We start from the raw sequence: 12,888 nt of genomic DNA, 5'->3' as shown, positions 1-12,888 counted from the left end.
AAAGAAATCTCTACTATTATTCTGACATTTCACATTATTAAAATAAAGTGGTGATCCTAACTGAATTTTTACTAGGATTAAATGTCAGGAATTGTGAAAAATTGAGTTTAAATGTATCTGGCTAAGGTGTGTGTAAACTTCCGACTTCAACTGTATATAACGGCAACAGTTTTTGTAACAAAACCATATGTAGAGTTAAATGCGATTCAAACCGATTTAGTTGAACTGCAAAAGTTATTTTTACGTGCATTACATCACACACAGCCTTTTATCTGCAACAATTCCGTTGGGAAAATGTGCATATTGTTTTATGCATATTTTTAAATATTTGCATGAAAATCTGTCACCAATTGGATGGAAACCTAGCTAGTGTCATATGACATTGTGGCTGATTCAGATAAATTACACAACATCATAGGCCTAATTGTAAATGTCAAATGCTAGGCGTCGTCGAGTCGGTTACTATGATCATCTTCCAATGGAATCAAATTCCCTCTGCCAGTGACATATTAGGATATCAGTCTGAATGGAATTAAGCATGCCACCTGAATAGATCTGGTGTACTACTTAACCTGTTTCATAGATCCTAAAGCTTACCGCAAAGATCATGGATGACGTCAAATGAGGACCAGGAGTAGCGTTCTTCCCCCTGCTCAATGATGTAGGATGGGAGGGTCTCGAGCTCATATGCCCCCCTCTTCTTCCAATACAGGAACATGGTGACCAACCCGTGTCTCCCTCACTCTCAACCCTAACCATGGATCTTAACAACCTCAACCTTATGTAAATAACCTTCAAATTCTGTCCCAGATCACTGCAGTAGACTGACCCTCATGCCACACACCAACATTAAGCATTAGTCTACCAACAACTACATATATCTTACCTACATCAAACCCAGAGTCCAACTCAACGCAGTCCAACCCTTGCACTCTGCCAATAGCTTATTCAACTTCATTCAAAAACTGCACCTGCAAAACTAGGCAATATTACCTCATCCAGCTCAACCACTAAACACTTGCTTTGAACCTTCTCTCCAAGCCATGTGCCAGAGCTACTCACTTCAGGTCCAACTGGGCATACATTAGTCAATATGTCCTTCTAACTGGGTTTCAATTAGCTCTCTGAGGAAACCAAACCACCGTCTTGGTTTGGAACAGTCTGTTACTCATATCACTAATAATAAACAGACGGCTGACACCTGATTTATCAGAGCCCTCCTGGATCTGTATTGAAGATCCAACCCAGCAGGAGAAGACTGGTCTAAACTCTCAATGTAAACTGTGCTCCAGTTCAAAATCCTTGAAGAATCTGACATCAGATGTTCATAATCCACAACCATCAACTAAAGACAATTTCCATGGTCTTGATAACGTCTCTTCCTGTTGCTCCTTAGGTCATCCCGGGGTTAAAGTGTTAAGCATACAAACAAAGTCAAGTCCCCTTCCATCATCCTCTTCCAAGCCATTCATTTGAGTTACTCCTGAGGAGTTCAAAACACACCCTGATTACCGCTCACACAGTTGTCTTCCCAAGGTACTTTGTTACTGCTACCTAGTAATAACTAACTATGTTGTCAGCATCCTCTCATAGATTTAAAATGTATCAATGATAAAGTTCTCAACTTTCTAACATCTTCTGTGCGACAAGCTGTTGAGTGTCATAGCCCGTGTAGGATGTGTGGACGATTGAGGGGCATTCAACCCACTCAATCAAACAAGTGATGTATTCATACAGAGGTGAGTTGCAATGCATGCTGGGACTGGCAGTCTGGGCCAATGGCTTTCTAACTGACACAAAGATCTCTTTTAAAAACTCACTCCTACATGGAGAGCAGAACTTTGTTTTGCGCAAACTGTAAAAGCCTGACATTTTTCTGCATTAACTGGGCTTGCTAGAGCCTTGCTCTTTGTCTCCAGAAAGATTCATTGTTTTTATGAATGCAACACGTCTAATGTCTGGGTTCATCTATTTTTGCAGAGGTACAGTATTAAATTACAAACATTGAGAAACAGTTTCCCAGAGAGAAGACAGATGTAGGAGAACCAAGCTCTTTTGTAAAGAGGCCACAGACACGCAATAGAACATTTCCGCTCTGCAAACAGAGGATGGGTTAAAACCAGACCAGTAAGTTATCAGTCTATTGGCATACCATTGATGAACAGTTGATTCACTGTTATTATACATCTATAATAGAAAGAAATACTGCGAGAACACACTGTGCTAGCCATGGAAGGGAGGGACAATGTCACACAAAAACCAAAATATCCAAATTTGGAATGAGAAATTAGAGGGTAAGATGGGAGCCCGTCTGCTCTGTCGCTCTGCTTTGGGCAGACATATGGTAATAATCTTGAAAAGCTTTGAGCGCACTGCTGCTTGATTTTTAATGAAGAGACCAGTCATTGGCTACAGCATGAGGACTAGGGGCTGCTGCGGCACAAAGGTCTATTTCCATCCGCTTCATGCAGAAAAAGGGAACAAAACTCAAGAGGCATTAGTCTCCCATCCCTATCATCATGTCCCAAATCAAGTCATTAACCTCTTAAAATACATTACATATACACACACAAGTATGAGGACAACACTTCAATATAGTTGATCTGGCTATTTCAGCCACACCCGTTGTTGACAGGTGTAGACAAATCAAACACACAGTCATGCAATCTCCATAGACAAACATTGGCAGTAGAATTGCGTTAAATCACAGAGCTCTTCGTTTCAATGTGGAATCATCATAGGATGCCACCTTTCCAACAAGTCAGTTCGTAAAACACATTTTATGGAGTGATGAATCACGCCCTGCTAGCGCTGCCCCGGTCAACTGTAAGTGTTATTGTGAAGTGGAAAATTCTGGGAGCAACAAAAGCTCAGCCGCGAAGTGGTAGACCACACAAGCTCACAGAAGAGGACTGCCCCGTGCTGAAGTGTGCAGCGCGTAAAAATAGGCTGTCCTTTGTTGCAACACTCACTACCGAGTTCCAAACTGCCTCAAGAAGCAATGTCGGCACAAGAACTGTTCGCCGGGTGCAGCACATAAGTCTAAAATCACCATGCGCAATGCCAAGCGTCAGCTGCAGTGGTGTAATGTTGGCCGCCAGTGGACTCAGTGGAAGCAGTGGAAACACATTTTATGGAGTGATGAATCACACTTCATCTCGCAGTCCGATAGACTAATCTGGGTTTGGCGGATGCTAGGAGAACGCTACTTGCCCCAATTCATAGTGCAAACTGTAAAGTTTGGTGGAGAAGGAATAAATCAGGTGGGGCTGCCCCTTAGTTCCAGTGAAGGGAATTCTTAACGCTTCAGCAGACAATGACATTCTAGACGATTCTGTGCTTCCAACTTTGTGGCAACAGTTTGGGGAAGGCCCTTCCCTGTTTCAGCATGACAATACCCCCGTGCACAAAGCGAGGTCCATACAGAAATGGTTTGTCGAAATCGGTGTGGAAGAAATTTACTGGCCTGCACATAGCCTTGACCTCAACCCCATCGAACACCTTTGGGATGAATTGTAATGCCGACTGCGAGCCAGGCCTAATCTCCCGACATCTGTGCCCGTCCTCTCTACTGCTCGTGGCTGAATGGAAGCAAGTTCTCTCAGCAATGTTCCATCATCTAGTGGAAAGCCTTCCCAAAAGAGTGGAGGCTGTTACAGCAGCAAAGGGGGGACCAACTCCATATTCATGCCCATGATTTTGGAATGAGACATTCGACAAGTGTCCACATACTTTTGGGTCAAGTAGTGTATGTTTCAGTCTTTTAAAGAGGACATGTCATCATGCTGCCCGTCCAGTTGTCTTGTAGCTGACAAACAATATTGAATGACCTAAGATGGTCTGCCAACTGCACCGGATGTCCTTCATTACAGTAAAGTAGCTCATCCAGGGGAATCACTCCTACCAACTACCAGAAGGCTATATAGTCTATATGAATTATTTCCTCAGTATACTTTGAAGTATTAAATGGAGCGTTTGAGGAGGAGTGAGTGTTTGATTGAGTGAGGGTACAAAACGGTAACTGGGAGAGTGTCTGTGTGTGTACCGGAGACGAAGTGTGTGAGTAAGAGTGTTGACAGAGGGAGTGCAGTCGAGTCGAAGGTCTTATGCGTGCCCACGTGGAGGTGGTTTGGGGTTATATTTAGAAAGGTGGCCCATCAAACAGGGATTAACCCGACACTACCCAGCTGCAAAGAGCAGTGCCAGGAAAGCCTCCGGACAATTCCATGGTAACAGAATGAAGCTGAGACGCCAATGTGTTTTACTTTGGCATACTTTTAAACAAAAATCCTTGATTCCCAAGGTAAAACATAGAAATCTAAGCACAAGGACTACTTAATTTCCACTGTACATAGCTTTTTTTTTAAACAGTGCAGATTTAAAGTTTGGTAACAGAATGATAGTCAAATCTGTTTGTGACCACATTTTCCAAAAACGTTTAAATATACAGTTGAAGTCAGAAGTTTACATACACCTTAGTCAAATACACTCAGTTTTTCACAATTTGCTGACATTTATCCTAGTAAAAAAATTCCCTGTCTTAGGTCAGTTAGGAGCACCACTAAGAATGTGAAATGTCAGAATAATAGAGAGAATGAATTATTTCAGCTTTTATTTCATCCATCACATTCCCAGTGGGTCAGAAGTTTACATACACTCAATTAGTATTTGTTAGCATGGCCTTTAAATTGTTTAACTTGGGTCAAACGTTTTGGGTAGCCTTCCACAATAAGTTGGGTGAATTTTGGCTCATTCCTCCTGACAGAGCTGGTGTAATTGAGTCAGGTTATGATGCCGCCTTGCTCGCACACGCTTTTTCAGTTCTGCCCACACATTTTCTATAGGATTGATGGCCACAAATACCTTGACTTTGTTGTCCGTAAGCCTTTCGGTCACAACTTTGGAAGTATGCCTGGGGTCATTGTCCATTTGGAAGACCCATTTGCGACCAAGCTTTAACTTCCTGACTGATGTCTTGAGATGTTGCTTCAATATATCCCCATCATTTTCCTACCGCATAATGCCATCTATTTTGTGAAGTGCAGCAAAGCACCCCCACAACATGCTGCCACCCCCGTGCTTCACGGTTGGGATGTTGTTCTATAGCTTGCAAGCCTCCCCCTTTTTACTCCAAACAAAACAATCGTCGATATGGCCAAACCGTTCTATTTTTGTTTCATCAGACCAGAAGACATTTCTCCAAAAAAGTACTATCTTTGTCCTCATGGGCAGTTGCAAACTGTAGTCTGGCTTTTTTATGCCAGTTTTGGAGCAGTGGCCTCTTCCTTGCTGAGTGGCCTTTCAGGTTATGTCGATATAGGATTTGTTTCACTGTGGATATAGTTACTTTTGTACCGGTTTCCTCCAGCATCTTCACAAGGTCCTTTGCTGTTGTTTTGGGATTGATTTGCACATTTCGCACCAAAGTACGTTCATCTCTAGGAGACAGAACACGTCTCCGTCCTGAGCGGTATGATGCCTGCGTGGACCCATGGTGTTCATACTTGCATACTATTGTTTGTACAGATGAACGTGGTACCTTCAGGCGTTTGGAAATTGCTCCCAAGGATGAACCAGACTTGTGGAGGTCTATAATCTTTTGGGCTTATTTCTTTTGATTTTCCCAAGCAAAGAGGCACTGAGTTTGAAGGTAGGCCTTGAAATACATCCACAGGTACACCTCCAATTGACTCAAATGATGTCAATTAGCCTAACAGAAAGCCATGACATCATTTTCTGGAACTTTCCAAGCTGTTTAAAAAGGCACAGTCAACTTAGTGTATGTAAACTTCTGACCCACTGGAATTGTGATACAGTAAATTGTGAAATATTCCATCTGTAAACAATTGTTGGAAAAATTACTTGTGTCATGCACTTGTGTCATGTCCTACCCAACCCAGTTTGTTAACAAGAAATTTGTGGAGTGGTTGAAAAACGAGATTTAACGACTTCAACCTAAGTGTTTGTAAACTTCTGACTTCAACTGTATACTCCGAATTAAGATTCAAAGATGTCTGCAGAAAGAATGATGTCAGAAAATAGACCTTGTTAAAAAAAATATTAAAAAATCCTCTTTTGGTTATTGAACTACAGTTAAGTGAAGAGGATTAACGCTCGGTAACAATGACAATGTTTTATTGTTACATACACTGGATAGGTTCAGTGAAATGTGTTGTTTTACAAGGTCAGCCATAGTAGTACGGCACCCCTGGAGCAAATGAGGATTAAGTGCCTTGCTCCAGGGCACAGACCGAGCCAACTGTGAAAATCTGCTATTCGAACCAGCAAACTTTTGGACACTGGCCCAATGCGCTAACTGCTAGGCTACCTGCCGCTTTGCCGCTCATGGGTTCTTGATCTGTACTATACAGAAATACATAATGAATGTCACTCTTTATGGTGATGTATCCTTAACTCCTTGGTGACAGAGGGCAGTATTTTCACGTCCGGATGAAATGCATGCCCAAATTCAACTGCCTGCTACTCATCCCCAGAAGATAAGATAAGTAGCCCTGTTCAAAACGAGGATCACTTTAAGTGTACTGTTAGATAGAGGCGCGTGACCAGAAAGGTAGCGTCAGTTTGTTTTCTTCCTGTATTGAACACAGATCCCGTCTTCAAGTTTATCGATTATTTACTTTAAAAAAAATACCTAAAGTTGTATTACAAAAGTAGTTTGAAATGTTTTGTAGTCACATTGCGCAAGTTGGAACCGGGGGTTTTTCTGGATCAGATGCACCAAATAAATGGACATTTTGGATATATATCGATGGAATTAATCGAACAAAAGGACCATTTGTGATGTTTATGGGACTTATTGGAGTGCCAACAAAAGAATCTCGTCAAAGGTAAGGCATGATTTATATTTTTATTCCTGCGTTGTCGCACCTGTAGGGTTGAAATATGTTCCCTCTCTTTGTTTACAGATAATAGCATCGTTTGCTTTCGCCGAAAAGCCTTTTTGAAATCTGACATGTTGGATGGATTCACAACACGTGTTGCTTTAATTTGGTATCTTACATGTGTGGTTTCATGAAAGTTTGATTTTTATAGTAATTCATTTGAATTTGGCGCTCTGCATTTTCACTGGCTTTTGGCCAGGTTGGACGCTAGCTTCCCACATATCCCAGAGAGGTTAACAGGTATACATCAGGGGGAAAAATGTAATATGTTAGGATATTATTCTCAACACTGGCTATTATTCTAAAGAGCTCCAGCCCCAAACAAGACCAGATTTGATTGGTCCGGACTAGACCAAATCATACAAGTCTGTTTCACAAGTTTGGACATCACAGTACACCACAGCAGAGTTCAGTACAGGGAGCACCTGTGTAAAGTATTGTTCAGTACCCCAAATCATACTGTACTCTACTTTAGTGTGCTGTCCATGCTTGGTTCAGAATGATTAGTTTGTGATTACTATGAATTCCCATTGCAGCCAATTCAGTTGCAATCATTGTTTGATTTTTTTGCCATTCTCTGTTACCGATTTGGTAACAGAACATGCAACAATTTCACTGATTTAGTTCATATAAAGGAGATCAGTCAATTGAAATGAATTAATTAGGCCCTAATCTATGGATTTCACATTACTGGAGGAATACTACTTCTACCAATTTTTTCCAATTGCGAACCAACAAATGTCCACAAAATTTGAGCTAAAAACTATTTTTGTGCATATGGAAAATTTCTTGGATCTTATTTTAGCTCATGAAACCAACACTTTAAATGCTGCATTTATAATTTGTTGTTTTAGAGAATTTGGCAGTACCTCCAACCGGCCTCACAACTGCAGATCATGTGTCCACACGCCAGCCAAGGACCTCCACAGCCGGCTTCTTCACCAGCAGGATCGTCAGACCAGCCAACCGAACAGCTGATGGAAATGAGGAGTATTGGTCTGTAATAAAGCCCTTTAGTGGGGAAAAACTCATTCTGATTGGCTGGGCCTGGCTCCCAACATCACACCTGCGGTACAGGTAGAGGATGGCAACAACAACTGTCCGAGTTACACCAGGAACGCACAATCAAATTAATTTATAATGCCCTTCATAAATCAGCTGATTTCAAAAAGTGCTGTACAGAAACCCAACCTAAAACCCCAAACAGCAAGCAATGCAGGTGTAGAAACATGGTGGCTAGGAAAAACTCCCTAGAAAGGTCGGAACCCAGGAAGAAACCTAGAGGGGAACCAGGCTATGAGCAGTGGCCAGTCCTCTTCTGGCTGTGCCGGGTGGAGATTATAACAGAACATGGCCTAGATTTTCAAATGCTCAAGATGACCAGCAGGGTCAGATAATAATAATCACAGTGGTTGTAGTGGGTGCAACAGGTCAGCACCTCAGGAGTAAATGTCAGTTGGCTTTTCACAGCCGATCATTCAGACAATCTCTACTGCACCTGCTCTATCTAGAGAGTTTTAAAAAAACAGTTATGAGACAAAGTAGCACGTCCAGTAAACAGGAAATGGATCCATAGCCGCAGGCAGAACAGTTGAAACTGGAGATGCAGCATGACCAGGTGGACTGGGGACAGCAATCACTCCATCAGTGCTCAGACTGTTCACAATAGGCTGAGAGATGCTGGACTGAAGGCTTGTAGGCCTATTGTAAGGCAGGTCCTCACCGGTAACAACGTTGCCTATGGGCACAATCCCACCGTCGCTGGACCAGACAGGACTGGCAAAAAGTGCTCTTCACTGACGAGTCGCCGTTTGTATCACCAGGGGTGATGGTTGGATTCGCATTTATCGTTAAAGGAATGAGCGTTACACCGAAGCCTGTACTCTGGAGCAGGATCGATTTGCAGGTGGAGGGTCCGTCATGGTCTGGTGCAGTGTGTCACAGCATCATCGGACTGAGCTTGTCGTCATTGCAGGCCATCTCAACGCTGTGCGTTATAGGAAAGACATCCTCCTCCCTCATGTGGTACCCTTCCTGCAGGCTCATCCTGACATGACCCTCCAGCATGACAAGCCACCAGCCATACTGCTCGTTCTTGTGTGCGATTTCCTGCAAGACAGGAATGTCAGCGTTCTGCCATGGCCAGTGAAGAGCCCGGATTTCAATCCCATTGAGCACGTCTGGGACCTGTTGGATCGAAGGGTAAGGGCTAGGGCCAATCCCCCCAGAAATGTCCAGGAACTTGCAGGTTCCTTGGTGGAAGGGTGGGGTAGCATCTCACAGCAATAACTGGCAAATCTGGTGCAGTACATGAGGAGATGCACTGCAGTAATTAATGCAGCTGGTGGCCACACCAGATACTGACTGTTACTTTTGATTTGGACCCCCCTTTGTTTAGGGACACATTATTCTATTTCTGCTAGTCACATGTCTGTGGAACTTGTTCAGTTTATGTATGTTGTTGAATGTTGTTACAGTTGAAGTCGGAAGTTTACATAGACTTAGGTTGGAGTCATTAAAACTCGTTTTTCAACAACTCCACAAAAACTAGACATCTAGACATCTACTTTGTGCATGACAAGTAATTTTCCAACAATTGTTAGACAGATTATTTCACTTATAATTCACTGCATCACAATTCCAGTGGGTCAGCAGTTTACATACACTAAGCTGACTTTGCCTTTAAATAGCTTGGAAAATTCCAGAAAATGATGTCATGGCTTTAGAAGCTTCTGATAGGCTAATTGACATCATTTGAGTCAATTGGAGATGTACCTGTGGATGTATTTCAAGGCCTACTTTCAAACTCAGTGCCTCTTAATTATTTCACCTATATTTAACCAGGTAGGCTAGTTGAGAACAAGTTCTCATTTGCAACTGCGACCTGGCCAAGATAAAGCAAAGCAGTTTGACACATACAACAACACAGAGTTACACATGGAATAAACAAACATACAATCAATAATACAGTAGGAAAATATATATACAGCATGTGCAAATGTGCTTGACATCATGGGAAAATCAAAAGAAATCAGCCAAGACCACAGAAAAAAAAATTGTAGACCTTCACAAGTCGGGTTCATCCTTGGGAGCAATTTCCAAACGGCTGAAGGTACCACGTTCATCTGTACAAACAATAGTACGCAAGTATAAACACCATGGGACCACACAGCCGTCATACCACTCAGGAAGGAGACCCGTTCTGTCTCCTAGAGATGAACGTACTTTGGTGTAAAAAGTGCAAATCAATCCCAGAACAACAGCAATAGACCTTGTGAAGATGCTGGAGGAAACAGGTACAAAAGTGTCTATATCCACAGTAAAACGGTAAAATAATTTGAAAGGCCGCTCAGCAAGGAAGAAGTCACTGCTCCAAAACCACCATAAAAAAGCCAGACTACGGTCTGCCACTGCACATGGGGACAAAGATCGTACTTTTTGGAGAAATGTTCTCTGGTCTGATGAAACAAAAATAGAACTGTTTGGCCATAATAACCATTGTTATGTTTGGAAGAAAAAGGGTGAGGCTTGCTAGCCAAAGAACACCATCCCAACCTTGAAGCACGGGGGTGGCAGCATCATGTTGTGGGGGTGCTTTGCTGCAGGAGGGACTGGTGCACTTCACAAAATAGATGGCATCATAATTTTCCTACTTCATGTGGATATATTGAAGCAAAATCTCAAGACCAGTCAGGACGTTAAAGCTTGGTCGCAAATGGTTCTTTCAAATGGACAATGACCCCAAGCATACTTCCAAAGTTGTGGCAAAATGGCTTAAGGACAGAAAAGTCAAGGTATTGGAGTGGCCATCACAAAGGCCTGACCTCAATCCTATAGAAAATTTGTGGGCAGAACTGAAAAAGCGTGTGTGAGCAAGGAGGCCTTACAAACCTGTCTCAGTTAAAATTCCCCGAACTTATTGTGGGAAGCTTGTGGAAGGCTACCCAGAAACATTTAACCCAAGTTAAACAATTTAAAGGCAATGCTACCAAATACTAATTGAGTGTATGTAAACTTCTGACCCACTGGGAATGTGATGAAAGAAATAAAAGCTGAAATCAATCACTACTATTATTCTGACATCACATTCTTAAAATAAAGTGGTGATCCTAACTGACCTAGGACAGGTCATTTTTAAGATAAAATGTCAGGAATTGTGAAAAGCCTTTTCACATTTGAAGTCTGGTTTTCAAGCACTTTAGAGATCACCATTGGATCTAAAGTTAGTGTTAAATCCAAACAAAACGCATGCATTTTTCCAAGGCCCCATAAATCTGATTTCAATTAATTGTAATGACTAGTTTGAACGGTACACAAATTGATCGAGTTCCTACAAATATCTTGATGATAAACTGTCATTTCATGAAGTCGAAGTTCAATGTTGGTTTATTTTACAGAAATAAAAGGATGTCTGACTTTTGTTAATAGGAAGGAAATTGTCCAGGCCATTTTAGATTATGGGGATATGAACTGACCAAGGGGGACCAGTACAGAGTACTGATCGGAAACCTCTGTTGATAAATGGGTCAATTTTTTCTTAATGTTTGTCATTTTGTTTATTGTATGCATTTAAATGTATTCCTGCAGGGCTCATCTGTAAAAAAAGACCCTGGTCTCAGAATGACTTCCCAGTCATAATACAAGTTTAAACAAATAAAAAATACCCTTCCACAACCATAAGACCCACCAATAATTTAATAATGTTATCTAAGTCTAAGAAAAAGCATTTTTATTTTTGTATTTAACCTGAACCACGCATAATACACATTCACTAATAATAACTCACTTTTTGTAGCAGGCATTATAAGAAAATGTACACAAATTAACTCAAATCTCTCAAGCACAAGCCCACATTCTAGTGAGGAGCCAGCTAATCTTTATATTTCAAGTTTAGCCAACTGGGATCCATTTGCTAGATAACAAGGTAGAACAGATGAATTGTTATGAACACACACTTGTCTGTCTCCAACTGTTTGAACAGCATGCTAGCCCGTCCACTTTGTTCAGATGTTGAAATCATGAGGACTACCTTATTTCTCGGAAATGGAACCAGTTGACAATTCCTTACACATTAGCTTCAGAAAGTATTCAGACCCCTTGACTATTTCCAAATTTTGTTACATTACAACCTTATTCTGAAACGTATTACATTGTGTGTAGATCGATGAGGGGGGGAGAAAAAAACAATGACCAAGCAAAAACAAGTTCACACGCTAATTTATAAATATAAAAACAGAAATATCACATTTAAATAAGTATTCAGACCCTTTACTCAGTACTTTGTTGAAGCACCATTGGCAGCAATTACAGCCTCGAGTCATCTTGGGTATGACTCTACAATCTTGACAACTGTATTTGGGGAGTTTCTCCCATTCTTCTCTGCAGATCCTCTCACGCTCTCAGGTTGGATGGGTAGCGTTGCTGCACAGATATTTTCAGATCTCTCCAGAGATGTTCGACTGGGCTCTGGCTGGACTACAAGGACATTCAGAGACTTATCTCAAAGCCAGTCCTGCGTTGTCTTGGCTGTGTGCTTAGGGTCGTTGTCCTGTTGGAAGGTGAACCTTCGTCCCAGTCTGAAGTCCTGAATGCTCTGGAGCAGGTTTAAGGACCTCTGTACTTTGCTCCGTTCATCATTCCCTCGATCCTGACTAGTCTCACAATCCCTGCTGCTGAAAAACATCCCCACAGCATGATGCTGCCACCACCATGCTTCACCGTAGGGATGGTGCCAGGTTTCCTCCACATGTGACCCTTGGCATTCAGGCCAAAGAGTTGAATCTTGTTTTGATCAGACCAGAGAATCTTGTTTCTTATGGTCTGAGAGTCTTTAGGTGCCTTTTGGCAAACTCCAAGCGGGCTGTCATGTGCCTTTTTACTGAGGAGTGGCTTCCGTCTGGCCACTCTGCCAGAAAGGCCTGATTGGTGGAGTGCTGCAGAGATGGTTGTCCTTCTGGAAGGTTCTCCCATCTCAACAGAGGAACTC

The 12,888-nt window shown here is 42.0% G+C and overlaps 1 protein-coding gene across 2 annotated transcripts in view; it reads right to left on the bottom strand.

Moving 5' to 3' along the window:
• The window catches only part of LOC139416747 (pleckstrin homology domain-containing family G member 5-like), a 113,267-nt gene that overhangs the window by 88,438 nt on the left and 11,941 nt on the right, over window positions 1-12,888 (bottom strand). The window contains exon 1 of one of the 2 annotated variants that reach the window (XM_071165784.1): window positions 598-1,400. The exons of the other annotated variant lie outside the window; for it this stretch is intronic. Within the exon in view, the coding sequence (XP_071021885.1) occupies window positions 598-718 (121 nt within the window). The 5' untranslated portion in view covers window positions 719-1,400. Of the gene's footprint in view, window positions 1-597; window positions 1,401-12,888 lie in introns of those variants that run through there. 2 annotated transcript variants of the gene reach the window in all.

The sequence above is a fragment of the Oncorhynchus clarkii genome, chromosome 9 (genome assembly GCF_045791955.1).
Source record: "Oncorhynchus clarkii lewisi isolate Uvic-CL-2024 chromosome 9, UVic_Ocla_1.0, whole genome shotgun sequence".
Classification (NCBI taxonomy): domain Eukaryota; kingdom Metazoa; phylum Chordata; class Actinopteri; order Salmoniformes; family Salmonidae; genus Oncorhynchus; species Oncorhynchus clarkii.
The sequence above is the reverse complement of the archived record's forward strand: the minus strand, read 5'-3'. Positions and strand labels throughout refer to the sequence as shown.